The 25,230-nt window shown below is 40.3% G+C and overlaps 1 protein-coding gene across 3 annotated transcripts in view; it reads right to left on the bottom strand.

Annotated features, from left to right (window-relative positions):
• The window catches only part of CTCF (CCCTC-binding factor), a 43,060-nt gene that overhangs the window by 4,815 nt on the left and 13,015 nt on the right, over positions 1-25,230 (bottom strand). For 2 of the 3 annotated variants that reach the window (XM_081108388.1, XM_081108390.1), the window contains exons 3-10: positions 14,996-15,785; positions 14,539-14,709; positions 11,862-11,995; positions 9,228-9,348; positions 8,004-8,153; positions 4,100-4,260; positions 3,410-3,592; positions 2,648-2,783 (exon numbers count right to left, since the gene is read on the bottom strand). In XM_081108388.1, the coding sequence (XP_080964514.1) occupies positions 2,648-2,783; positions 3,410-3,592; positions 4,100-4,260; positions 8,004-8,153; positions 9,228-9,348; positions 11,862-11,995; positions 14,539-14,709; positions 14,996-15,776 (1,837 nt within the window). In that variant the 5' untranslated portion in view covers positions 15,777-15,785. Of the gene's footprint in view, positions 1-2,647; positions 2,784-3,409; positions 3,593-4,099; positions 4,261-8,003; positions 8,154-9,227; positions 9,349-11,861; positions 11,996-14,538; positions 14,710-14,995; positions 15,786-23,580; positions 23,927-25,230 lie in introns of those variants that run through there. The other variant, XM_081108389.1, reaches the window with a different exon arrangement.

Here is a 25,230-nt window from a genome sequence, read left to right as displayed (position 1 = left end):
GAAGCACAGGTCGCAATCACTTTCTCTTCCTCTGGAACCAAATGTTTAAATTTAGACATCTGTGAGTAAATGCCTGATCTTCGGGACAAAACAACTTATTTATCAAGTGACTGACATCCTAAGTGAAATGCGGGGAACGTAGTTTTATGTGGCAGTGTGTCAAGAACTTCCCTGTTGAGCTTATTCACACCCCCTATGGCCTAAGTTAGCCCAATGCCTAGAAAACGAAATAAATTCAGTCAGAAATGGGGGGGGGGGGGGGGGGGGGGGAGAAACACACTAAAAGGGTTAATAGGGTCAAAAGCTTATTGGCTTGGAGAAATTTGGGCAAAAAACCCTTGAAGACAGCAGTAGACTCTGCTGTACCATCTCTGCAGATGGCCAGGCAGAGCTCCTGGGAGGGGATACATAACTGCTTTGTAAGCAGTGGGACAGAAAACCCAGCCTGGGGGGTGGGGAGAGACTAGTATTAGGTATGAGGCCCAGAACCAAACTGTGCTCTACAAACTAGAATTCTTCAGCTAAAACACGCTTCTGGTGAAGTACAATTAGGGACTGACCCACAGAAACGAGCAGGGCAGTACCACGGGAAAGAAGGGATATCTGTGGCAGCACAAAGCTCTGCAACTAAGAGCAACTCCTGGGACTTCAAGGTCAGGATTATCTGTGGGCCTTCTGACCCCAAATATTCCTTGGCACCTCCTAATAGTCCACACATTTTCTTAAAGATACTTAGTAGAGTCATGTGTTCTTTTCTAAAAAGCAAGCACACTGACATTTTTTTTAAATAAATATATTTTTATTGCTTTCAGAGAGGGAGGGAGAGGGAGAGAGAGTTAGAAACATCAATGATGAGAATCATTGATTGGCTGCCTCCTGCACGCCCCCTACTGGAGATCGAGCCTGCAACCTGGGCATGTGCCCTTGACTGGAATTGAACTGGGGACCCTTTAGTCTGCAGGCCGACCCTCTATCCACTGAGCCAAACCGGCCAGGGCAGCACACTGACATTTTAAAGGAGGTAATTCACTTAAAACTTTGAAGCTAAACAAGATACTGCTTAAAATACACTTTGCACTAAAAAAGGCAGCAAAAATAAATTGCTCCCAGCCCCAGCTGGTTTGGGTCAGTGGATAGAGTGTCGGCCTGCGTCCTGGGTTTGATTCCGGTCAAGGGCACAATCCCCAGTAGAGGGCGTGCAGGAGGCAGCCAATCGGTGATTCTCTCTCATCATTGATGTTTCTATCTCTTTCTCCCTCTCCCTTCCTCTCTGAAATCAATAAAAAAAAATATTAAAAAATAATAAAATAAATTGCTCCTAGAAGAAGCTAAAGTTCTGAATAGAAACGTGAATAAATAAAAAACTAAACTAAATAAATAAAAACTAAAGGGACCTTCTTTTAGATCTACATATAAAAAACAGTGCTTTCATGAGCAAGTTTTATAGTAAAACTAATAAAATAACTGAAGGTTTTTATTTAATTTTCAAAAACTCTGTTCCCTTCCCACTACTTCTACTAACAAATAACACAAAAAACAAAATGAGAAATCCTTAGAAATAGCAATTAGGCACCATCTGTAATCTCTCCAGTCTGATGGTGCTTCTGGGAAAGTGCATTCCCCAAAACAAAACTTCTCTACATTCTTTTCCATAAAAAGCTTAAATCTGTAGTCACAGATATGCCTTCTCACCTGGGTGCCAGCAGCCCAAGTGTCCACATTATAGAACCTAACACTTTGGAACAAATTTGTATCCTCAAATGTGACTCCTACGTTACCAACATTCTTTTTTTTTTTTTTTTAAATATATTTTTATTGATTTTTTACAGAGAGGAAGGGAGAGAGATAGAGAGTTAGAAACATCGATGAGAGAGAAACATCGATCAGCCACCTCCTGCACATCTCCTACTGGGGATGTGCCCGCAACCCAGGTACATGCCCTTGACCGGAATTGAACCTGGGACCTTTCAGTCCGCAGGCCGACGCTCTATCCACTGAGCCAAACCGGTTTCGGCATTACCAACATTCTTGTTCTCCCTCGCTCTTCATGAGTCTAATACCTCAAAGCATACCTTCTGCCTGGATTTCATGACTAGAAAGGCAAAAACACCCCAAAGAGCATCAATGGTAGGAAAATAGGCCAAGTTTTAAAACATAAATGGAGAGATTAAGGAAGGAAAAGAAAGGCTGACCTTCAACAAACTTGATCAAGGCTAAGCTGACAGAGGCAGTCAAACCAGAAGTTGGTCAAGATGCTTTAAGCAACCTTCTTCATGCCCATTAGATTCATTGCTCAAATCTAGACCAGCTTCCTAAATGTGGAAGTTACGAACATAGAAAGGAAACACTGCTGGCCTTAAAATATCACTAATTTGAGTAAACTGTGTAAATATATTAATTTTGCTTTGGCTTTAAATGAACATAACATATAAGGTATTATTAAGCAATTTCTGGAACACCATTAGAAAAAAAAAGAAAAAAAGTTGCCCCAGAAACAAACTAACTGCTGTTGTAAATATATACACACACTACGAAGATTAGAGGTTTAAAGCAAGCACTGGCCTACTTCTATCTCCCAGCATATCCGTACATAAACTGGGTACCAAAATCTGCCATGTTCAACTAAACCAAGAAACAAGCCACTTACCACTGTCAGAGGAGTCTTCTTTTTTAGAGCGCATCTTTCTTTTTCTTCCACGTTTACTTTTCTTCGTTTCTCCTCCATTTTCTCCTTCTACACCATCTGGACCAGCACAATTATCAGCATGCCTTGCCATGGTATTCTAACAAAAGGAACAAGCCCTCTTTCACATCACTGACCAAGTAAAGATGAGACTGGAAGTTCTCTTTATTTTAGTTAAATAAATAAATAAATAAATAAATAAAATGAGTATCTATATTAAGTCTGAATGTCTGCTAAAGCATGTCCTAAAATATGCTCTCCTCATTCAGGGAAATGATCTCCATTTGGAGGGGGACAAAAGGGAGAGAGAAGGGAGGGAGAGAAAGAGGAGTCCTTCAGAAGATGAAGCTGGGTCCCCTGAGCAGAGAGCTCAGCAGCATGAGGCAAAAGGAACTGGGCAGGCCTGACTAACATGGTCCCAGATGAAGACCCAGGACAGACCGACTGGGGACTCCCTGCCAGCAGAGGGTTCACACATGGACATAAGACCTCTGTGTCTATTACCTCAGTGGGAAACTGTCGTGCTTTGCAGTGGAAGACCAAGACACAAAATTAAGAACCATTATAATTTGACTTGGGGTGGTGAACACACAATACAATATACAGATGATGTATCATACAACTGTGTAGCTGAAACCTATACAATTTTATTAACCATGTAACCCCAATAAATTTAAAAGAAAAAAGAACCAAAATAGAGGATGTAAAGCTCTGACTCTTTCTTACCCGCCGTGTGAACGTTTTCCCACACTTAGAACAGACAAAGGCCGCAGGGACAAAGTTGGGGTCGTGATAGCGTTTGAAGTGCATGTCGAGGAGCTGTTTCTGGCGGAAGGTCTTGTCGCAGTGGCTGCAGGCGTAAGGCTTCTCGCCGGTGTGGGTGCGCTTGTGCATGATCATGTGCCTCTCCTGAAAGAGTGGGCGGGGCAGAGGCTTCAGAGCCTGTCAGTCAGAGTGCTGCTACCCAGCTACCACCTGTGTGCATATGGCTGACAGGCTTCTCTCTCCCAAGGATCTAGGCTTGTTGGAAGGATAAACTGATCTTTACTGGGGTGAACTACTTCCAATAAATCCCAGGCAGATATGCCCACTCCTGCCAGGCTGCTTCTTTAGATCATTCCCCAGCATCAGGCTCCAGGACCAAATTCTTCCCTTCTTTCAAGTCCTGAACTTAATATCCAGAGTTCCGAGAAAGAAGTCAGTAGTCTGCCTGAGGTGGGGGTGAAGTGGGTAAGCTGTGACTGAATAAAACATCTGCTGGAGATTGAGATACAATCAACAGAAACTTTGAAGATATTCCTCACAAATCATAGCTTGAACATATTAAAAATAGCTACCATACAAGGTTGGTAAGAACCCTTTGATGAAACCTGACACCCACGAGGCATCAACTGCTCTGTAAACATGAGTCTCTACCTGTCTGCAAGCGTAATCACACTGGTCACACTTAAAGCGCTTCTCATTCTTATGTGACTTCTGATGCTGAATGAGGGCATAGCGCTCATGAAACACAGCATCACAGTATCGGCACTTCTTGCCTTGCTCAATATAGGAATGCTGCTTTCGCAAGTGGACACCTGAAAGCAAAATATAGAGCTCAGTTTAACTTGTGAAAACATAAACAAGCATTTCAACAAGTTAATAATACATTTGTTTCTGCTTCTTAAAAGGATTACACTGTTACACAGAAAGTTAAGTAAAAGGAGGAATAACTACAGATGTGAGGAGACCAGTTACAATGCTGAAACAGGATAGGTGAGAGAAGATGGTGGCTTGGATAAGGAAGATAGCAAGGGATATGGGAAGAAGGGGGAGAAATGATGAGAAATCTAGGAAGTTGAATCAGTAGGACTTAGTGATAGAGTGCAGAAGAGGAAGGTGGGTGTTAGGGACAATTACCTGGTTTCTGGCTCAGAAAACCAAGTAGATGGTGGGGTCATTTACTGAGACAAGGAAGAGTGGAAGAGGGCTGGTCAAGGGAGTTTTAAGGATTCAGTTTTAACATGTTGCATTTGGAATGCCAACAATATCCAAGTAGGGAGAGGGACGGCAAGGTACAGATGGTTATATAAGCCCAACTCATAGGAACATAAATTTAGGAGTTGTTAGAATTTGAGTGAGACCATGGGAGCTGATGAAATCACTAAGCAAAAAGTAAAGATGGAAAAGAAGAGCATGAGTCATATTTTAAGAAATCTAAAAGTTAATGCCAGTAAGAGGAAAAGGGTTAAAATAAGAGAAGTTTGAGAATGGTCAGAGAAACAAGCCCAAGCCAAGAGATTGCAGTGCCATGAAAGCCAAGGGGAAAAGGTGTTTTAAGGAGGAGGCAAAAAACCCCAACACAAAAAACAAAACAACAAAATAAAGAGGAGGGCACAGACCACTACAAAAAATGGTGCTAAGAGAGCAAGGGAAACAGGAAGAGCCATGTTCCCTACGCTCTACCACCCGGGGTTATTAGTGATTTTAGCAAGTCTCTTCACAGAGTGAGGGGGCATACTCCAGATGAGAGAGAAATTAGGAGCTGTGGAACAGAGAATGCGAGGGACCTAATTCTTCACGAGGGTTGGCTAGGACGGAGATAAAACTTAAACCTGAAAGGGAAAACAGTTTTTTAAAAATATATTTTATTGATTTTTTACAGAGAGAAAGGGAGAGAGATAGTTAGAAACATCGATGAGAGAGAAACATCGATCAGCTGCCTCCTGCACATTTCCCACCGGGGATGTGCCCGCAACCCAGGTACATGCCCTTGACCGGAATCGAACCTGGGACCTTTCAGTCCGCAGGCCGACGCTCTATCCACTGAGCCAAACCGGTTTCGGCGGGAAATAGTTTTTAAAGACAGGAGAGGAAGCCCTGGCTGGTGCCACCCAGTTGGTTGGAGTGTCCCAAACTCCAAAAGGTAGTGGGCTCAGTTCCGGGTCAGGGTGTGTACAGGAGGGAAGTGATTGATGTCTCTCACACTGATGTTTCTCTCTCTCTCTCTCTCTCTCAAATCAATAATAAAAAATAAAAATAGACAGAAAAGGCACAAGCATGCTTAGAGTTGAGGGGAACATCAAGGAGTGAGAACGTGAACTTAAGTTTTTGAGGCAATATTAATGGTGCTAAAGGCTGCCATGGCAGGAGAGTGGGATCAAGGCAAACACAAGGGACAGACCTCAGACAAGATGGACAAGGGAGGATGAATATAGACACAGGTAGGTTTAATAACAGAAAATCTGGAGTTTCAGCCTGCTGCCTTAATTTTATTTTTAAGTAGAAAAAGAGGTCACTCACTGACACCAGGGAGACAGAAAAGGGAAGGTTAGAGGCTTGAAGAAAGTGATTTACCCAACTGTCACAGCGCCTCCCACACAGCAGGCACCCAAACATTTGTGGACTGAATCAATGAACAAACTCACTGAGGAGATTGGGAGCACACCTGACAAGGATAAATAGTTGGACTGTCCAGCAGCAATGAGCCCTGTCAGCTGCATTTGGGATCATGAATTTATGGTTCTACCAATCTGATTCAATCAAGGCAATATATCAAACTTACCGAGGGCCAACTCTGGGTAATGGAAATGAGTAAGGAAAGGGTTGGCTATACATGTTCATTATATGAAGACTACTTATTACTAATCCTCACTCAAGGATACTTTTCCATTGATTTTTTAGAAAGAGTGAAAGAGAGAGGGAAAGACAGAGAAACATCAATGTGAAAGAAACCAACCAGGGCCCAGGCCAGGGAGGAGCCTGAAATCAAGGTATGCGCCCTTGACTGGAATTGAACCCAGGACCCTTTGGTCTGCAGGCCGGTGCTCTATCCACTGAGCAAAACAGGCTAGGGCTTAAGGCCTTATATATATACGTATATATTTCGAATAATTTTTAGGCCTCAACTTTCCCCTTCTGGTCCTCTGACAGAGGCCTACCACTCTTTCATATATTCTTATTAAATACTTGTAATAACAGTCCTGTAAGATAGGTATTATTCCTATACATCAGTTGAGGGGGTGGGGGGGAGAAGGCTCATAGTAATAAGTATTTGGAAGTGAATCTTGATTCTAGTAGGTCTGTCTACAAAGCCCAAGTTTTCCTGTGTCACAAAGTGAATAATTTTATTTACTGCATAGAATAGTGAAATCAGGCCTGCTTTAAAGAGGAAACACATACTTCTCTGGGATTAATTTTGGGAGATAAACTTGAATATCCAGACAGTGGCCTAACAGCTCACACACTGCCATGAGGTATTATTGGTTTCGATTTTAGTTTCTATATAAGAACAGTAAAACTTTATCAGAGGACAGTGCCTTTAAATCTATGTTCCTGATGCAACCTGGGTACTTATATATTGTCCCCAATGCAAGAGACAACTAAAGAGGACTCAAGTCCAGCTTTGTTACTCATGAGGTGTGTTGTGTAGCTTTTGGTGAAGACATCTGTCTAGCCTATAAAGCTACAATACATTCCTTGATTATTTAATATGGTTGTTGTGAAGATCAAAAGGGTCAAAAAGCAAAAACTACTATGTGACAGCTCATAAGCAATTTGTAAAATAATTATCTAAATGTCAAAAATGTTTACAAGAATTACTTTTAGGGACAGTATTTTTTTTTTTTAAATAAGAAAAACAAACTGATAATTCCAAGTGACCATATCGCTAAGTATGACATACTAAAATTTCTACTGCTAAACTCTGCCTCTATATGAACTCTAGATTAATTATGCACAGGATTGTAGTTATCAGTTACCAATGAAACAGTACACTAATCCAGAGAAAGCATAAATGTTTTTGAAAAATCTGACTTGAACTGACCTTAAGTTTGACTCATACTATGTCACTTGTCTATTTGGGGACTTAAACATTCTGGATACTAATTAAAGGTTTCTTCTCATTACAGCTCCATTAATTTATAGATGAGCTATATGCAGTAAGAGAAAGGAGAGATAGAAAAAAAAATAGCAGCTAAACAATAGCTTTTATTAAGTGGTAAACCATCCACATACACAAACTTACACAAGTCAGATAAAGAAGTTATTTATGGCCCTGGTTGGTTTGGCTCAGTGGATAGAGTGTCAGCCTGGGGACTGAGGGGGTCCCAGGTTCGATTCTGGTAGAGCACATGCCTGGGTTGTGGGCTCGATCCCCAGTAGGGGGCGTGCAGGAGGCAGCCAATCAATGATTCTCTCTCCTCATTGATATATCTCTCCCCCTTTCCCTTCCTCTCTGAAATCAGTAAAATATTTTTTAAAAAAGAAGTTATTTATGATCTTCATACTTTCCCAAATCCTTCAAAATATTTTTTTTCTCAGTTGCCACTAACTTACTTACCCAAATCACTTTTTCGGGCTATGACAGTGTCACAGTGGGGACAGTGAAATTTGGCCACATTTTCTGTGTGCTTCTGTAAGATGTGCATCTTCATGGTACCACTTTGGGTAAATCGCGCATGACAAATATAACATTCATAAGGTTTTTCCCCTAAAAAGGAAATACAGAATGAACACATTAGATGAAATGACTAAATACATCATTTAACTGGAGGGCAACTCAGGTGGCAGATATATAAAGCCACAGAGAATCTTTAGGTCTTACTCAGGAAGGCTGAGGCTCAGGCCCACTAACTGGCTCATGCTTATCTTTAGAGATGGCAAACAAGCCCTAAACTGCTGCTGCCACAGAGTTGTACATATTAGAAAAAGAGTAGGACTCAGTTCCCATCTCAAAGCCCCACCCTCCACCTATAGCGGGTCCTTCCGCACCCAACACATTGACCTTCACCAGCAGGTGAGGAAGAAACCCCCATAACCCCAAGTCTGAATTCTCATGTTACCATCCCAAGCTGCCCAGTATGAATGGAGCTCTACTTCCTCTTCCACATGTGCCTGCCCCCCAGGCCTCCCCACCTGATGCCTTATGCTAGATGCCAAAGCTTGGGAGCCAACAGGGCCACCTTCCTGAGAATAGTCTTCCCAACAGGCAGAAGAGCCTGGGTTCCAAGCGGACAAGGAGCCTCCACCCTGCTGAGGAAGTTCCCCTGGCCTCTAACCCCCCCTCCCCCCCAACCCCAGGCCTTGTATATAGATTATAAACATATAAGGGGAAAAGCGGTGGGTGGGAAGGGTTGTGGGGCTGGGGCCTCGCTTCCCCTCCTCCCTGCTCCCCTGGTCTCCTATCCCTGGGGCCATTTGTTAAAAAAAATAATAAAAGAATTGAAAAATATTTCCAAAATGAAAAAGAAACAAAGAAGAGAGTTCCCACAGCAATGCTTACCTTTTGGGGAAAGCACATGGGATGACAAGAGGACCTACAGGTAGATGTTTCTTTTAGGAAAACTGAATGAGCTGGGTTAGTCTACCCAGATTTCCAACAGTAAAAACTTTCTTTTCTTCAATGTATATTCAGAACAATGAATTCAGCAGATATGCCAGAAAGGCGCTCATCAATGATATACTTCCATTCAGGTAATGGAGGGGGCATGTGGTGGTTCACAGGGTGCCACAGAACCCACTGAAAAGCAGTTCAGTGATACAACAAGGAGGGGAGAAGTCCTACCTGAATGGGTTCTCATGTGCCTTTTCAGCTTGTATGTGTCCCTGCTGGCATAACTGCACAAGCTGCACTGGAACGGACGCTCTCCAGTATGAGAACGAATGTGACGTTTTAATTTGCTGACCTGAAACATGAAAGCAACCAAACCTCTTACACTTTAATTAACATATTGTAACGTGAGTGCTGTGGGGTAGGCACAAAAGTTAGCTTTTGGGCACTGAAGGTCAGAGTACAGAAAAAGTCTAAAAGATAGCATCTCTTCCTCATTCTTTGTAATCTTCACTTCTCAAATCCATACTGTAATCTAAAGGAAGAGAGTAAATAAACAGGGGCATACATAGTCAAGATTGGCCATTAATAACTTTAAGCTGGATAATAGGGACATGGGGGTATATTATATATCATTCTATCTACTTTTATATTTTTGAATTTTTCCGTAATAGTTTAAAAATAATCCGTGCTCATCAATTTTCTTCCAAAATTTGAATCCGAATTAATAAGCACGTTTTAATTCCCCTCGTCCTCTCTTCCCATCATCAATACTTCCCAGACAGGCCAGGCTTCAGGGGCCTGTCACTTACGTTCCTCACTACTGACTATGATCTTCGTCTTCTATGGGTACCTTTTCAACAAAATAGTGACTTTCAAACTTGATTCTAAGTGCTTTAAACATACTTATTAATCCCCTTGCACTCATAGCAAATTTTCAGACTGTGAGTGGTTTAACAATGGTCCCAACAGCATTACTGAATAATTCTCTTTCCAAGATTTGCCTCCTTATCACACATTAAATTCTTATGTGCACAAGACTCTATTCGGTCCCAACAAGCTTTTTGTTTATTTCTGCTCCAGTATCACATTGTCTTCATTTATTACTATATGGTTTTTACAACATCCAATTGCACAACCCCCTCTTTCTTTTGTCAAATTTTCTTAGTCATTCATATTTATTCTTCCAGTTGAATTTGGAACTTGAAGTGTCTCTTCATTTATTAATGTCCTTCAGAAAAATCAAGTTTTCTTCACATAGGTATCAGATGTTTTTTATTGTTCAGTTTATCTCTAAATCATTATATTGCTTGCTAGAATTTGAAACTGTTTCCTACTATTGATAGTATAAGGTAGTGCATTTCAACCTGTGGGTCGCGACCCCTTAGGTGGTCGAACGACCCTTTCACAGGGGTCGCCTAAGACCATCCTGCATATCAGATATTTACATTACAATTCATAACAGTAGCAACATTACAGTCATGAAGTAGCAATGAAAATAATTTTATGGTTGGGTCACAACATGAGGAACTGTATTTAAAGGGCCAGAAGGTTGAGAACAACTGGTATAAGGTAAGTCACCGATTTCTGTGTACTTAACTTATATCTGGTCACCCAACTGAACACTTACTACTCTTTTTTTTAGCTAATACTCTTGAATTTTCTATAAGGAAATATGTCTGAAAGAAATGACAATTTTGTTTTTTTCTATTTATCATTCATTTCTTTTTTTTTTTTTTTTAAATATATTTTATTGATTTTCTACAGAGAGGAAGGGAGAGAGACAGAGAGTCAGAAACATCAATGAGAGAGAAACATCGATCAGCCGCCTCCTGCACATCCCCCACTGGGGATGTGCCCGCAACCCAGGTACATGCCCTTGACCGGAATCGAACCTGGGACTCTTCAGTCCGCAGGCTGACGCTCTATCCACTGAGCCAAACCGGTTTCGGCTTATCATTCATTTCTTATTTTATTCTATTAGCTAGGATTTCCAATACAATGCTGAACAATAAGATAGATGTCTTATTCCAATTTTAATGGGAATACTTCCAATATTTCAGAGTTAGAGTTTACTATGGATTTCTGGTATACACTCCTTATGGTAAAGACATTTCCTTCCACTAGACAGTAACTGAGTATTGAAATTTAGTTTTTCAATAATCTATACAAATGATCATATGGTTTTTAAAAATCTCTCAATTTCGTTCACACTAATAAATTCCTAATGTTGAACTGTCCTTGCATTTTTAAATATACTCTAGTAATCACTTTTTTTGTCTTGCTAATCTTCTCCCCAGGATGTTTTTAGAGAGAGTGGAACAAAGGGTTAGGGGGGAATGAGAGAGATGGATTTGTTCCTCCCTCACATGCCCCAACCAGGCCCAGGGATTGAACCTGCAACCCAGGTATGTGCACAAACCTGTGCATGGGCCAACGCACTAACCATAGAACAACACTGGCCAGAGCAGTAATCACTTATTTTTAAAAATATATTACTATTTTTGATTTAAAAACTAATTTTACTTAGAATATTTGCTTTTCTGTGAGAATAAGGTAGTATTCTTATCCAGTTTTGATAACAGGTTAGTCTGAAATAATAAAGGTGATAAAACTCATTTTTAAATACTCTGGATATAGTTATTTGTTTCTGTGAAGTTTGGTGGAAGTTGCCTATAATGACACGTGGAACTAGTGCTTTTTTATAGGGTAAATCTTTCATACTCATTACAGTTTCCTTTGGTGATAGGGAGTGGGGGTGTTAATAATCTAATTAGATTTTCTATCTCATCTTAAGTCAGTTTGGGTAGCTTACATCCTCATACTGGTATCATGATCTTAAGAGTAGCCAACAAGCTGAATACTCACTTCTACGCTGGCGTAATCGCACATGGAACACTTGAATGGCTTCTCATGGGTGTGTTTGTAACGACGATGCCGCACCAATTCTCCACTAGTCACAAAGGCCATGTCACAGTCTGGGCACTTGTGAGGACGTGTACCTAAGAGAAAAGAGGATATAACAGGAAGACAAGATCAAGGGCACAGTTAATGATTCATGAGAATGGACCCTGGTTATTTCATTAACTCTGCACTAGCCAGAAAGTAGCTCAAAAAACTATAAGAAGGACTGGCAGACTTTACAACACTAACCCTAAACTATTAGAAAATGTGCTAAACATTTAGTTTCTCGTAATTACCCATTTGATAAAGAATTCTAGAGATTTATCAAAGGTTTTACCAAGTACGACTGCCTTTATACAGATCACTTTCAACACTTTCCAACATCCATGTCTAATATTCTATGATCTGCATGTCAATTCAGGAATATTTGAACATTTCTATAAACTAATAATATACACAGCCAATACATTTCTTGTTTTTCCCCCCATCATTGAAAGAATCTTATTGTTTTCAATATGTCCCATATTACTTTAGTAAACCTTTTTTTAGCCACTTTATATTCTGAATATTGCATTGGAAAGAAATGCCCAGGTAATGACAATGAGGTGATAAAGCTGACAGAAGAACAGAGTGCTGTTTTTACAGACTATTATTCAGAAACTAGGGATCATCTTTAATTATGGGCTGCAGGTAAATGGGGACAGCAAGGTAATCCCAAACACCAAAACCAAAGGAAGGCTACCTCCGAGAATGGAATTAGGAAGAGCTCCAATGTAATGAATGGAGGCAGCCATTACAAAAATGATTCTCCCAGAGATTGAGAGGACCATGAGAGGGAAGTGTGATTGGAATATGATCATTAACTAAGAAATTCCAATGAATGTTTATTTGTTCAATTTGCTCCTTTAATACCAGAGGATATAGGAGTGAAGGACAGAGTCTTGTCTATGAAAAATGTATAGTCTGGTGGTATAGAGATATAAGTAAAATAACAGTTAATAAGAGAAGGAAAGCAGCATCCACTTCTAAAAAGGCAAACTGAAAACCAAGAATCTCCAACACTCACCTAGTACCGTCTAGAGCAGGGGTGGGGAACCTTTTTGTTGCCAAGGGCCACTTGGATATTTATAACATCATTTGCAGGCCATACAAAATTATCAATTTAAAATTTAGCTCTGCTATATTTGGTCAAACATTTAATTAACTCACCCTTAAGGCTTTGGTAAGGCCAGACTAAATGATTTCTTGGGCCTTATATGATCCATGGGCCAGACACTCCCCACCCCTGGTCTGGTAGACATAAGAATGGCAATTAAGGAAGAATCTCTGCTGTGGGGCAGATTTTCATCGGGTTGCACCACAAGACCACATATGTCCCTCTGCTCAAGATCCACGCTCACCAAGTCACGCTTCAATTGCTACAGCATTTTGACATAGGCAAGGGTGTACCCTAGAATGCAATACAACTACATCTAGAAAATGCAAAGATGTTATTCCTCAGCATAAACTGACTTTCTGGGGCCAGCTACTTTTATCTAGTCAGTAGAGGCCTGATGCACAAAATTCGTGCAAGGGCTCAGCCCTCGCAGCTTGGCTTCGTTCAGGTCATCCAGCTGTCCGGTTTAATTAGCATATTATGCTTTTATTATTAGAGATATGCTGCTTTTATAATGTCTTCAAACTGCCAAATAAAACATATCAAGTGTCTGAGTAGAAACTAGGAAGATGGCGAAAAGTGACTAAGTCAGCCATAGCTGGTTTGGCTCAGTGGATAGAGTGTCAGCCTGCAGACTGAAGGGTCCCGGGTTTGAATCTGATCAAGGGCACATGTCTGGGCTGCAGGCTTAATCCCCAGTGGGGGGCATACAGGAGGCAGCTGATCAATGTTTCTCTCTCTCTCCCCCTCTCTCTTCTCTGAAATCAATAGAAAAATATTTTTTAAAAAGTGACTAAGTCACATCAGCAAAAAAATACAAATACACAACATACTGCTTATAGGCCAACCCCCACTTAATCACACTCATTGGACAATCAGCACATCAAATAAAAACAAGAGTCATCATATAAAATTATGTGGAGAATCTGGATAGAGAAGAGCTACTCTGCATAAAGAACTAGGTGAAAGAAGTTTCATTGTTAGCACTTAGAGCCAAAGCCAACACTAAAATGCCAAGAGCCTGGAAGAGAGCCTAAAAGAGAGCTCCAGTGCACAGTCCTCCACTTTAGTGACCCCCAAGACCTGACCACAGTCAAGGTGAAGCTAATGTTAGAATGCTGAAGTATGCATGGAGTGTGAATGAATAAATGTTTGAACTGTTAGAATGATGCCTTACACTTTCCATTCTGAGATTATGAATTACTTATCTTCCTTGAGGTAAAACAACCAGAAAGCATGGTTTTTACAAAGGTAGGATTTCACTACTATTTCTAACATTCTTCAACAAAGTGTCTGGCAATTTTTGCCTAGGAATTTGGGGGGTCATTTTTAGTAGTTGTTAAAACCTTAGCAACACAATGGTGATGTCTTTAGGAAATACGACAGGTTATCTACCACAGATAATCTTTCTCTGGATCACCATCCTTACAAAGTCCAAGTTTTAATCGTAGCTATGCTGTAGTTCCCAACATTCTTATCCAGCACCTGTGTGTGTGTTAAGGTGATTCCTCAGGAGGGTGACTGTCCTGAATGCCCTGCCACAGAGATGGCACTTGTGTGGTCTCTCATCAGTGTGACTTTTCATGTGACGATCCAAATTTGAACGCCGTGGACACGTGTAACTGCAAAGCTCACACTGGAATGTCTTCTTTACACCTATATGCAAAATAAAACACTTACTTGTTGTAGGGTTAAAAAATGTTAAGATTAATCCCAAACTTAAATTTCTATAAATATCATAATTATTTTTTTGCCACTAATAGATTTACTTCTTTATCTTCAGGACTTAAAAACTTATTTTAGACTGGCTAAAAAGACTAGCACTCACATCATGATCTTAAAAAATAAGTTAATTTAATATAAAATAACCTGCATATATATATCATTATGTACTTCATTCCAAATTGGTTTTATGCGAATAGAAGGGATAAAATCATTTTACCTTTCTTCTTAATTTTTGTTGGTTTTGGAGGCTTCATGTTACCAACCACTTTCTCTGCATTAACTTCTGATAGCAGACCCTCTTGTTGCTCTTCCTCAAAGTCATAGACGGAAACATCCACATCTTTGCCCTCCTCTGTGTAGCGAAGTTTGCTCTTTTTGGTTTTCTTTGTTTTTTTGGCTGGTGGCTGATAGTCTGGGTCTTTTTGCCAAATAGGATCTTCCTGAGGTGGAAGTTCCCCTTGCTCTAGCGTCTCCACCTCTCCATTGGCCCCCACTTTCACCACTTGAAACCCTTCGGGCAAAGGTAAGGTGTGACAGATCATGGGTTCATTTTCTGCAAGGCCCTCTTTAGACACTTCATTCTCATAAGCCCCGTGGAGTTCATCTACTGAAGTGGTAGCAACAGGTACAGTCACGGGAACGGGGACTTCAACAAGCTGAAGCTCTCCTATGTTTATGGGCTGTTCCTCCATATTTACAACCTGCAAGGTTATGATCTGGGTATCGTCCACAGCAGCCTCTGCTTCTGGAGCGACCGTACCCTCCATTACTTCGGTCTTCATCTGAAGAAGGGTAGGATCCAGCTGTTCCATCATGACCATCTGCACACTACTATTGACATCCTGAACCACCTCACCCCCATCAGTCTGGTTCTGGGGTAGGTGGCAAGCGTCCTCTTCCTGGCCCCCTTCCCGGCGTCTCTGGTAAGTCTTTCTCTCCTTTCCTTTAATGAAAGTTTCAGATTCCTCCACAATGGCTTCAACCGCCTCACCTTCCATTTCCTCTTCCTTTATTAAGAGAGAACACAGATTGTTATTTAAATAAAGTTTATATCTACATGAAAATATATATAATACATTTTAAAATAAAAAAGATCCCTGAAGAAAATAACACACACCATGTGCCTCCTGACAGAAGGACAAAACATTACCCATGAAGCAGTCTTGTCAAACAAAACAAAAACATTTAAACTAATATAGCTTCTCAATTCAACTACCAATTAATAGGAAATTGGTGACAGGATGTTAAGTTACACTACAGGGGTGAAATCTAGACAGAAGGAAACTGCAGTTTCTTTTGCAAATAAATCACCAGAAGAAAAAAATGGGAAGGATAGAGAGAGAACCTACAGATCAGTAGTGGGGTGACTTTGCCTCCAGGTGACATTTGGCAAGGTCTGGAGACATTTTTGGTTATCACTTCTAGAGTGGGTATGCTACTTAGCATTCAGTGGGCAGAGAGGCCACAGTTATTACTAAAAACCTTGCTATATGCACAAGTCAGTCCTCCACAACAAAGAATAGCAATAGTGCTGAATTTGAAAAACCCTGATAAAAGAGACTTAAAAAAATGCAGCAATCAATCACTGTGTATGGGTCTTCTTTGGGTCCTGATTCAAAACAACAAATGGTTAAGAAATATATAACATGAGACAGTTAAATTCTACTCTAGATAGTTTATATTAAAGAATTATTAACAAAACCGGGGGGGGGGGGGAAATCAGCCAATTCATAGCTTCTGGCTCTTAAGTCTCGTGAATACTCAGAGTACCCAGATACCCAAGAGTAAAATGAGTCTGAACAATCATCTAACTGAAAGTAACGACTTAAAACCTGCAAGTATATACAAGGTTAATTAAAAATTAAAAAATTTCAAGTGTCTTGCATTCTTCCCTCAGTCTCAAACAAAGCTTTTGCTACTTCTATCAGAGGTACATTTATTTAATTCTCTGTCCAGGCACCTTAATGCTGTATCCATGCTAACAGTCAGGGAAGGTTCTTCTTAAGCCAGAACCACCTGCAAAGGAGTACAAAGACTACAGAGGGGTGGGCAAGACCTGGTTCTGCATTGTAGGAGTTATTGTCTAACATGAGGGACAGAACAGGTACAATGGTTTTAGGTAAAAGTAGGTAGGTTTGGAGGCTATTCAGGTATGAGAGACAGGAGAAAGCTATGTTGGTTGAATAGCTTTGGATAGTCTTGCCTGACACAAAATAAGATTATATGCATATGGTACTGGGAAACTACATGTGCTTTCTGGCAGGGGAAGTTAAGACTTACTTGGTTCACAAAAACAGTGCTTGATTTCTACAACAAAGTGTATCCCCTTATTGGCAAAAGGGAGAGATGCATGGCTTTCAAGGCCTCTTACTATCTAACCCCAGATAACCTATTCAGATTTATGACTTGTTGCTCTGTAGCCATTACTTTCTCTGAATGTGTCTGCTGATAAAATAACCACACTATTTTGTGCTTAAATTTTTCTCAAATGATCCATTTTCCCAGCTGGCTTGTGAAATCTCTTTGAGGGCAAAAGCCAGGCTTGAAGCAACCTACATTTTTTTGGTAGATTCAGCAAATCCTACCATCTGCACGGAACATAACCCAGGCTGATGGAAAACATTGTGGGCTGCTGGTTGTCAGTCTGATTTGTTCTGCCATTACCTACTTTCATTAGTCCCTTGTTCTCAACAACAAAGAGAAAAACACTACAATGCTCAATGCAAAGACCTCTTACTAGCTGTTCCATTAAAAATGGGGACAAATATAAAATGTTACTACATAAGGTGAGGATCAAGGAACATTTGTAGAATGCTTTATAATTTCCCTATAAATATGTTCAAGCATCAATGTGCTAGCTTTTTATTATAAGGTCTCCTATTTCTGATAAAAGACCACTTTAAGCATGATCCTAACTGTAATTTCTTTTATAAAACCAATACCGTTCAGATAGATTATTCTTAGGATAGGAATGAATGCTCTAGACTAGAAATATAATAGAGGCCACAAATGTGAGTCAATAGATGTAATTTTCTAGTGTTATATTGAAAAAGTAAAAAGAAACAGGTGAAATTAATTTTAGTAATTTTATTTAAACGAGTATGTCCCAAATATTATTACTTTAAGATGTAACCAATAGCCCTAGCCGGATTGGCTCAGTGGATAGAGCATTTGCCTGCGGACTGAAAGGTCTTACGTTCGATTCCCGTCAAGGGCACATGCCTGGTTACAGGCTCAATAACCTGTAGGGGGCGTGCAGGAGCAGCCGATAAATGATTCTCTCTCATCATTGATGTTTTTATCTCTCCCTCCCCCTTCCTATCTGAAATTAATAAAAATATATTAAAAAATAAAAGATGCAACCAACAAAAACATTAATAAAATATTTTATATTCTTTTTTTCATAATAAACCTTTGGAATCTGGTATATATTTTACATTTATAGTACACCTCAATTTGAACTAGTCACTGTAGGTTCTCAACAGCCCCATGTGGCCAGGGGCTATAGTGTACTGGACAGCACAACTTTATGCCGTTGTTGCTCAGAGTACAGTCTAAGAACCAGCAGCACTGGTGTAACCTTGGAACTCATTGGAAACACAAACTTAGGCCTCACCCTTGACCCATAGTATCAGAATTTGCAACTTAATGGATCCCTACGTGGTTTCATCAAAGAAGTACTACTTTATAATATTACTTTCACACATTTTAAGAAATATTTTTCCAGACCACGAAGGTCTCAAAATTGGGACCTCAGCAAAGATGGTAACTCCAAATGCTGGATTTAGGGAACAGAGAACAAACCCCATCTACGTTGGTGACATTCTTGAGAAAATAACAAAAGGACAAAAAACAACATTTCACAAACTGCAGATGCTATTGCTGGCCCTGCCAGAAAATCACTACATAATCCCAGCTATTTAGATATCCTTTGTAATAAAACTGGTGGAGGAAAAGCATTTAATCTCTGAGCTCTATAGGTTTTTGTAGCATACAATAATTTGAAAAAAAAACCCCAGAAAAATCCCTCTTGTCCATCTTGAGAACTTAAAATGTTAGAAATTGCTTGTAAATAACCAAGTCCAACCTAAAAGACCAGGTAGAAAAATAACTGGTACAAAGGAGCACAAATTGAAACCAACTGTGTTGCCAGGGAGTCGAGCTGACAGAGTATTAGGTCCATGAACAATCTACTCAGGGTCTTAAAGCAGCAGCTTTTATTTCGACAGAGAAAAAACGAGCCTCTCCCATCCACTGCTTAGAAATCCCCTCAGGCATTGGATTCCTTTACCTAACTTTCTCCAGAAGGGAGTCTCTCCTCTGAAATCAATAATTAACTTTAGAGGCTGGACCAGGTCTCTCCCCACTCCCAGGGGACTGACTGTGTTCTCCTAGCTATGTCACCACTCCTTCTTCCCCCTCAGTAGTTCTGATCCATCTTCTCTCTTTATGGATTCAGCTCTGCCCACTGAGGGGGGTGGGGGAATGGACATTTTCTCTCTCATATTCTTTGCCATTCTCCTTGCTTGGGTTGGCCATGCTTTCTAGGTTTTGTAAAATCTTTTTGTGGATTACCACCACTAAAAAGGGATTTACATTTATTCCAGGGACACAACTTTTTTTCTGATTATCAAAGTATGTTAGCTTATTGAAATCTGAAAAATGAAGCACATAAAAGATTAATTTGCATACTACTGTATATGGCTTTGCTCTATTTATTTATTTTTTATTTTTAATCCTCACCTGAGGATATTTTTTCTCATTGGTTTTCAGAGAGTAGAAGGGAGGGAGGGAGAGGGGAGAGAGAGGAAGAGGGAGAGAAACATTGACGTGAGAGAGACACATCAACTGGTTGCCTCCTGCAGGTGCCTGGACAAGGGGTGGGGAAGGAACTGGCAACCAAAGTACCTATCCTTGACCAGGAATTGAACCAAGGGCTCTTTGGTGCACAGGCCAACAGTATAACCACTGAGCCAGGGCATGGCTTTGCTCTATTTTAAGAACTTGTCCTTATGAAAAAGGACTCCAGCCCTGGCTGGGTGGCTCCACTGATTGGAGCATCAGCCTGTATACCAAAAGGTGATGGAGGGGTTCCTTCCCCGTCAGGGCACAGACCCAGGTTGCGGGTTTGATCTGTTTGGGGCTTGTGTAGAAGGCAACTGATCCATGTTTGTTTCTTTCTCTCTCTCTCCCTTAAACAAAACAAAACAAACAAAAACCGATCAATAGATAAACCATGCTCTATTTTTTAAATAAAGGACTCCATTGCTTCTTAGCCTACTCCGTGGTCCTTCTATTTGGTCCACAAGCACCATTCACCAAAAACCACACCAGCCAACCCAAAGGCCTTTCCTTCATCCTCAACCTTAGTTTCTCTGGCATCTAACAGTATGAAACTGATATTCTTCCTTCATCAGGGCCTCTTTTCTCCCTTGGCTCCTGCCTTCCCTTGTCTCTTAGAGCTCCTCCCTCTTAGCACATTAAGGCTCTGTTCCTTTCTCTGTTGCCACTCCATTTGCTAACCTTTTTACTTCTGCTGTGTCTACACAGAGATCTTTAAAATCCACATCTGCACTCTCAGTTTTACTACCTAAAGGTCATCTATGTGGATGTTTGGTTATCACCTAAGAAGTAAAGAAACCTGGACTCTAGTCCCTAATCCATTACTAACCAATCAAAAGAGCCTGGCAAAGCAGGTTAGTCCCCTGGGACACAATATCACACATAAGATGGAACTCTGAAGACCAGATCCTTCCTGTATTTTCTATCATATTGGTGAAAAAGTAAAGCTTTTTCACCAATTAAAAAAAAATCATTCAAATCAACATCAGGGTAGAGGGTAGGCAGGAGGTTCCCTCAGGCTAAGGCAGGACGATCCTGGTACCTGGGGGTGAAGAGGCTAGAAGAGAGGAAAACTGGCACCTGAGCACCTCCCTTGGCTCTGCTGACTTGTGGAGTGGGAAGATACAGAGGCCTAGACTAGGACACAAAGGGCTCTGAGGTCTGCGCTTGCTCACAGGCCACCCAAGGCGCCTTGCCAGCATCCTTGGGGAGTCTTCTAGATCAGCTCTCTCCCTCTTGCCTCAGCCTCTTGTCTGCCAGCTCTAAGTTGCTCAAATCTTTCCCATCTTAAAACTCCCTTTAACTCCCCCTGACAATTTAGCATCTACTATCTCTATATTCCCTCCCCATGTTCAACTCCACACTGGCTGTCTTCACTCCTTTCTCTTCCACCCTTTGGTTTACCAGTCTGGTTTCTGTTTCTCAATTATTGAATTGCTCTGAAGCCAGGAATGGCCTTTAACAGGTAAATTCAAGAGCCTTTTCTACCCTGGCCAGGTGGCTCATTTGGTTGGAGTGTCACCAAAGGTTACAAGTTCGATTCTGATTGGGGTGGGGCAACCCATTGCTGTTTCTCTCTCTCTCCCTCCCTCTTCTTCTCTAAAAATATCAATAAAAACATATCCTTGGGTGAGGATTAAAAAAAAGAAAGAGACTTTTCTGTCCTTATTCCACCTCAGTGGAATTCAGCATGCTATTCTAGTCTTTATCCCAGAATTATATGCCCAGAACATCAGAAAACTGGGTATACTTGGGTCATAGGATCTTATCCCCTAAAGAACTGCTTTCATCAAGTTTTGTTTTGGCATTATGCCCTTGGCTTACACTAAAGGATACGTGGGAGAAATTTCATTTGGAATCACATATGTGGAAAAGTTTTTCTTTAAAGAATTATTTCTTTCACTGAGAAACCTATATAATAGAATATTACTTTTTTTTTTTAAGTTGCCACACACTGATCAATTATTTTCCTCTCAAATTATGTACCAATTATTCTATTCTAATTGGTATTTCCTGCAGGTTTGACTTTGTATCATTTACTATTTGTACTTTCTATATATTTCTTCAAATGAGATGGACTATTCATGAAATTGTATAGAGTATACATACATATTCAATAAATAGAAAGTACAGAAAAACAATACAGAAATATAGAAAGTTATACTATTCTTATCAAAATAAAAATAACCTCAACTCAAAATGTGCATTTGTTATCTAAAGATTACAAAACTCTTCTAGAAGGCATAAAAAAACACCTCACTAAATAGGGACAGTACTATCTGTATCCATGATCAGAAAGACCAAACATTGTAAAGACATTCTTTCTACTTTTTATATACAATAATTTTCAAAATCTGTCTGAAATAAACAAGATATTGATAGCAATAAAATTTCTGAAAAATGAAGGCAATCTTCTATAACCAAATATTAACATATTATAAAGCCACAATGATATAATCTAGTACTGTCACTATCACAGAAAATTTAAAACATTATTAAAGCAAATAATGATAAACAACCCAAAAGTAAAGCCACAGGGGAATAGTTAAATCTAGTAAATAATGATACGTCCACTAAATGGAATACTATGCAGACATTAAAAATCGTGTTTTAATGTAATAACATGAAGAAAACTCTTGTTCCACATTAAAAGCACCAAGAACCAAAAAAAAGAATAGTAATTTTCTTTTTAAAAAGGCAGGACAAGCAGAATGGAATAGTCCAGAGCTTAGACTCTCCAGCCAGAGACCTACATTCCAATTCTGGTTCTTTTATTTACTAGCAGTATGCTGCAGTGATGGCAAACCTTTTGAGCTCTGCATGTCAGCATTTTGGAAAAAAAAAAAACACCCCTAACTTAACTCTGGTGCCGTGTCACATATAGAAATTTTTTGATATTTGCAACCATAGTAAAACAAAGACTTATATTTTTGATATTTATTTTATATATTTAAATGCCATAACAAAGAAAAATCAACCAAAAAAAATGAGTTCGCATGTCACCCCTGACACGCGTGTCATAGGTTCGCCATCACTGACCTAGAGTGAGATATGCTACCCCTCTGTGCCTCCATTTCCTTGTGTACAAAACAGAAATAATGTTATCCACCTCATAGGTTGTCATTAAGATTAAATAAAACAATGTGTGCACAGAGCCTGGCAACTGTGCTTCTCTGTATCCCCTTCCCGCCCCACCAAAGGCAATGAATACATGTTAGCTAAACAAAAATATATGATGTTTGTTTCCTACAATTCTAATCACAAGCCCTAGATAAATTTTCCCCACCAGGAAAATGACTTATTTGATAAACTACTGAATTTCTGTAGAATAAAGGCTGCAACCAGTTAACAGCACCTGGTGACTGACCAAATCCAGGAATGGAAGAGAAAACTTAAGAGCAAAACAAACAAACAAAACCACCACCACCCCCCCAAAAAAAGAACCCCAAACACCCGGAACAGCTTCCCAGGCTGGTCCCTTACTAGCTTACTCTGTCCGGTATATGCTGCCAGACTAACTCTTGAAATGAGGCGCAAAAAACACGTGGTTGAGGCTTACTAAATCAACTCCCCGGCTTTGCTCCCAGACTTCTGTACAGTCTGTTCCCATACTTTCCACCTACCCACCCTCACCTTTGGGGCATCTTCCACACAATAGCCAACTCCGTTGTCCCCCACCCTCTCAGCTCAAGTCATCCCCTAAACCAGCGATTTTCAACCTGTGTGCTGCAGCACAGTGGTGTGCCACAAGAATTTGTAAAACATGCAACCCCACTTTTCCCTTAGGTCATCAAATAAAAAAACGACAAGTCAACAAAACAATAGTCGTCCGGTGTGAATGAGTCAAAATTATACCTATTTTTTGTCAGATAGGCAAAATACATATATTTTTTTTGGTGTGCTGAAGAATTTTAGTAATTAGTGTGTGCTATGAGATGAAAAAGGTTGAAAATTGCTAACCTAAATCAGTAGTCTTCTCAACCTTGACTGCTGACTTCAAGTTTGTTTTTTTGGTTTTCAATGTAGTCAATTGTTCTATGTCTGTGTCTTTTCCCCAAATAGACTTTTAGCTTAATGGTAAGGGCAGGAACTATGTCTTTTATTTCTGCAGCAATGAATATAAAAGTGTTAGATAAACAGCAGACACTCAACATTGGTGCCAATGTCATATGAAACATGCACAAATGGTTCTTGCACATGACAAGAGCAGGAAGAACACATGGAAAAACAAACATTGTGTGCTAAGTAGAAGCTCTATTGTATGAGCTTATTTTCTTTTTTGCTATGTTTATGTCATTTATTAAGCAGAAAAAGAAGTCCTAACACAATTGTAGGTTAGATTAAAAAAAAAAAATCCTTAGATGGTTTGGCTCAGTGGATAGAGCATCGGCCTGCAGACAGAAGGGTCCTGGGTTTGATTCTGCTCAAGGGCACATGCCCCGGGTTGCAGGCTCGACCCCCAGTAGGGGACATGTAGGAGGCAGCCAATCAATGATTCTCTCGTCATTGGTGTTTCTATTTCTCTCTCCCTCTCCGTTCCTCTCCCTGAAATAAGTTTTTCTTTTTCTTTTTAAATATATTTTATTGATTTTTTACAGAGGGGAAGGGAGAGAGATTGCGAGTTAGAAACATCGATGAGAGAAAAACATCGATCAGCTGCCTCCTGCACATCTCCTACTGGGGATGTGCCCGCAACCCAGGTACATGCCCTTGACCGGAATTGAACCTGGGACCTTTCAGTCCGCAGGCCGACGCCCTCTCCACTGAGCCAAACCGGTTTCAGCTGAAACCAGTTTTTTAAAAAAATTTAAAAATATATTAAAAATCCTGCCAAGTAAAAATAAAAGCTACTTGAATACACTAATTTTTTAAGACATTAAAATTTAGTAATTCTTCATCAAAAGGTGCCTGATGCTAGTCACACAGATATGAATTTCCCTTTTAATTACTTGGTACTGTAGTGGAGGTCCTAACTGCACAGGGCTTAGTTCTCAGGAAGCTCATCTGGCAGGGAGACAGATAAAACAAATAGCAGCTATACAGTGTGATGGCTGCTGTAACAGGGGTTAACAGACTTCCCATACCCAGGCACAAAGGATGGCTTAAATGAGTGAAGGAGGGCTTTAAGGAGAATTATTATTAAAGCTGGATTTTCAAGGGTGAGAGGATCCTGCCAGGCAAACTACAGTAAGAGAGGAGCATTCTAGCAGGGATATAGCATATGGGGAAATTTAAATATGTAAGGAATTAGACCAACTTTGTGCAAAAATATTCAACATAACATGGAAATGTGCTAAACCATCTCAAAGTTATTATTGTAACCTGGTTACAGAGGCCATGTTCTAGCCCCACATTAAGGGTAGCCTGTTTATTTCATTTATTGAACATTTAAAACAAGACAAAACTTACCTGAGAGTCAACATGCTATGCCACAGTACCGACTGGAGGCTGCCTCCCACACACATGCTGCCCCTCTCTACTTTCTACAGCCTGGATCACACTTTTGCTGGCACACAGCAATCTAATGTCTCACTTCTTTTTGCTCTCTCAAGAGTGACCACCAAATCCCTCCTTGCCCTGCTCCAGGCCCATATCCCTGAAAGCAGCTCA

Source organism: Myotis nattereri, assembly GCF_964212035.1.
Source record: "Myotis nattereri genome assembly, chromosome: 15".
NCBI lineage: Eukaryota > Metazoa > Chordata > Mammalia > Chiroptera > Vespertilionidae > Myotis > Myotis nattereri.
This window is presented reverse-complemented; position numbering and strand designations above follow the sequence as displayed.